This window comes from Nicotiana tomentosiformis, chromosome 3 (assembly GCF_000390325.3).
Source record: "Nicotiana tomentosiformis chromosome 3, ASM39032v3, whole genome shotgun sequence".
NCBI lineage: Eukaryota > Viridiplantae > Streptophyta > Magnoliopsida > Solanales > Solanaceae > Nicotiana > Nicotiana tomentosiformis.
The window spans coordinates 68,992,628-68,996,070 of record NC_090814.1 but is presented as its reverse complement, the minus strand read 5'-3'; the positions used below and the strand labels follow the sequence as shown (position 1 = coordinate 68,996,070).

Below are 3,443 nucleotides of genomic sequence, written 5' to 3'. Positions count from 1 at the left end.
AACATTAGGCGATGATGTGACACCCAATGCCTCCCTCAGGCGCGAGAGGTCACCTCCCCCCCATTGTAGCATAACAAAACCAAATGGAAAAGGGGCCTCCATGTCCACAGGAGAAGGGACGCCAGCGGCCATGAAAAAGCTCCTCGAAGCGTCATTGACCGATACGCTGGCAAGCGTGCTCAACAACCTACTCCATGCACGATTACAGAGACTACAAGAGCCCATATAGTGCAACGAGTAGACAAACAGGGCGACCAACCAGACTCTCCAACACCAGGTATAACTCAAAATGTTGCTAACAATACGGGTGATAAAGTCCTTGACGCTATTCTAAGGAGGGTGGAAGAATTGGAGAACGAAAACAAATTGCTCAGAGATCAAATGAAAGAATGCCAAGAACGAGTCGACAAGATACCGGGCACCCCTAAGCTGCTACCAAAGAGGGATGCCGATAGATTCGTAGATCAGCCATACAACAAGGAAGCGAACCCATATGCCATACCAAAGACCTTCAAAATGCCACCGTATCTCAGGATATACGATGGAACGACTGATCGCGAAGATCATGTGACTCATTACGTTACCGCCGAGAAGGGCAACGATCTCACCAAGGAACATGTGTCCTTTGTTTTGCTGAAGAAATTTGGCGAAACCTTTACGGGAGGGGCATTAAAATAGTGCTCACAACTACTAGCCCACTCCACATAAACCTTTGAAGAAATGACCGATAAGTTCGTAACAGCGCATGCCGGAGCCAAGAAAGCTGAAACAAGAGTAAACGACATATTCTCCATCAAGCAGTCCTTGGGAGAGGGATTGAGGGACTTCCTCGCCCGATTCAATAGGGTAAGGATGACCCTACCAAACGTGTCTGAGGGGATGGCGGTCGCGGCTTTTCAGAACGGGTTGAGTAGTGGTTCAAGAGCAACTAGAAAATTGCTGAGCCGATTAATGAAATATCCTCCAACCACTTGGGATGAAATCTATAGTGCTTACTGTACCGAAGTCCGAGCAGATGATGATGACCTCATTGGACCAACTCGACGGCTCGTCTCGGTACAAGCCGAGTCCAGAAAAGAATGAAGAGATAACATAAGGAGGGATCACTGGGTCTTACAAACCAACAAGGAGCGATATCAGCCATACGTCAGGGCCCCCCGCCCCACTTTCTTTCCTCTATGATGAAGGCCAATCCAAGTCGAGAACGGGGACTCACCGGAATGAGAGAGGTATGCCACTTTATTATCTACTCACAATTTTTGTGTGTCACATACATAAATAGTCTATGTCCTGGAGAAACTCAGAACGAAGGTAAAGTGGTCGTCCAAGATGAGGTCTGATCCAGGCACCAGAAAATCCGACATCCTCTGCGAGTTCCACCAGGAGCGCGGACACAAGACATATGACTGCATCGCCCTCAGGCAAGAGGTCGTGAACATGTTGCAGCAGGGACACCTCAAAGAGCTGCTGAGCGACAAAGGGAGAAACAACTTCGCCAGGGGATGTGAATGCCAAGGCCCGCCGAAGCCACTGTTACCAGCTCGCACCATTAACATGATCATCGGCGGTAGTAACGACGCCTCCATCAACGACGTTAATTTCACTGCCACTCACAAGCTCAAAAGATCCATCACCCACGAACGGTATGACAAACTCGAAGAAAGTATCATTTTCGACGAGTCAGATGCCGACAGTTTGACTTTCCCTCATAATGATGCTCTCGTCATTACTTTGTGCATTTTAGATACTGATATCAAACGTATCATGGTGGACGATGGGTGTGGAGTGTGCATTATCCATCCCCGAGTCATCGCCCAGATGAGACTCGTGGACAAGATAGTGCTGCTCTGCATCACACTAGCCGGTTTTAATAATGCAGTTGAACGGATATCGGGAGAAATTACACTCCCTATCTTGGCTGGCGACATAACATTGGAGACGACATTCCACATCATGGACCAGGCCACTGCATACAATGCCATATTAGGATGACCATGGATACATCCTTTGAGGGTCGTCCCCTCCAACTTATACTAAGTAATCAAATTTCCAACACCGTGGGGGATATTCAGCATACGGGGAGAGCAGCGCACGTCCCGATAATGCTACTTCATTGCCTTAGATAGCACGATGACCCAACAGAATAAAGACAAGGAAAAAGTGGAATAACAATCAACAGTGCCGAGGTCGACACAAGAAGAGACCAAGGACGCCATCATGGATCCCGAAATAGTTGAAGCCGCGAACTCGACTACAGAGGACCTCGACCCCATTTAATTAGATCCCTACGACCACACTAAAAGGGCTTACATCGACTATAAACCCCAAGAACCATGTAAGTTTAGTCAATTTTTAATAACTAGTGCAGATTTGTTTGCCTTCAGCCATGCAGATCTACCGGGTATCCCCAAGGAGATCTCCACGCACAAATTAAATGTCGATCCATTCTACCCCCAATAAGGCAGGTCAGACAAAAATTCAACTCCGCCATCAATGATGCTGTCCACGAAGTAGTGGAGAAGCTATTAGAAAATGGCTCCATCAGGGAGTCGAAATACCCCAAGTAGATTGCCAACGTAGTGATAGTCAAAAAGAAAAATGGGAAATTAAGGATGTGTGTAGACTTTATGGACTTGAACAAAGTATCCCCGAAAAATTCGTTTCCATTACCATATATCGACCAACTTATCGACGCAACAACTGGGCACGACCTATTAAGGTTTTTGGACGCATACTCGCTATAACCAGATACTTATGGAAGAAGATGACCAGGAGAAAAGTACGTTCATCACCCACGGAGGAACATATTTTTACAAGGTCATGCCATTCGGGTTAAAGAACGCGGGAGCAATCTATCAAAGATTGGTCACTAAAATGTTCAAAGATCACCTCGGCAAGACCATGGAGGTATATATCGACGACATGCTGGTCAAGTCCGTAAAGGTGGAGGACCATATCGACCATTTGAAGGAAGCTTTCGACATACTGAGACGATACAAAATGAAACTAAACCTAGACAAATGCGCATTTGGCGTAGCCTCAGGAAAGTTCTTGGTCTTCTTAGTGTCACAACGAGGGATCGAAGTCAACCCAGACCAAATAAAAGCCATCGAAGGGATACCGGAGCAACTGACTACTAAAAGGTAAGTCCAAAGGTCGACCGGTCAAATCGCCGCCCTATCGAGATTTATCCTGCGATCGTCTGACATATGTCATCGATTTTTCGGTGTACTCAAAAAGGATAACGGCCTTGAGTGGATGCCCGAATGCATACAAGCTCTATGAGAGCTAAAGGCTTATCAATCATCACCACCTCTGTTCTCAAAACTCGAACCCGGGGAACATCTCCTCGTCTACCTGGTCGTCTCCGAAGTGGTGCAGTCCTGATCCGAGAAAGCAAAATTTCACAATCTTCCATTTATTACATTAGCAAAACACTTGTT

The 3,443-nt window shown here is 46.6% G+C and overlaps 1 protein-coding gene across 1 annotated transcript; it reads left to right on the top strand.

Moving 5' to 3' along the window:
• The first annotated feature begins 1,329 nt into the window (after positions 1-1,329).
• Positions 1,330-1,992, top strand: LOC104096088 (uncharacterized). Its single transcript, XM_009602395.1, has one exon. The coding sequence runs from the start codon at positions 1,330-1,332 to the stop codon at positions 1,990-1,992; it is 663 nt and encodes a 220-aa protein (XP_009600690.1).
• The last annotated feature ends 1,451 nt before the right edge of the window (positions 1,993-3,443 follow it).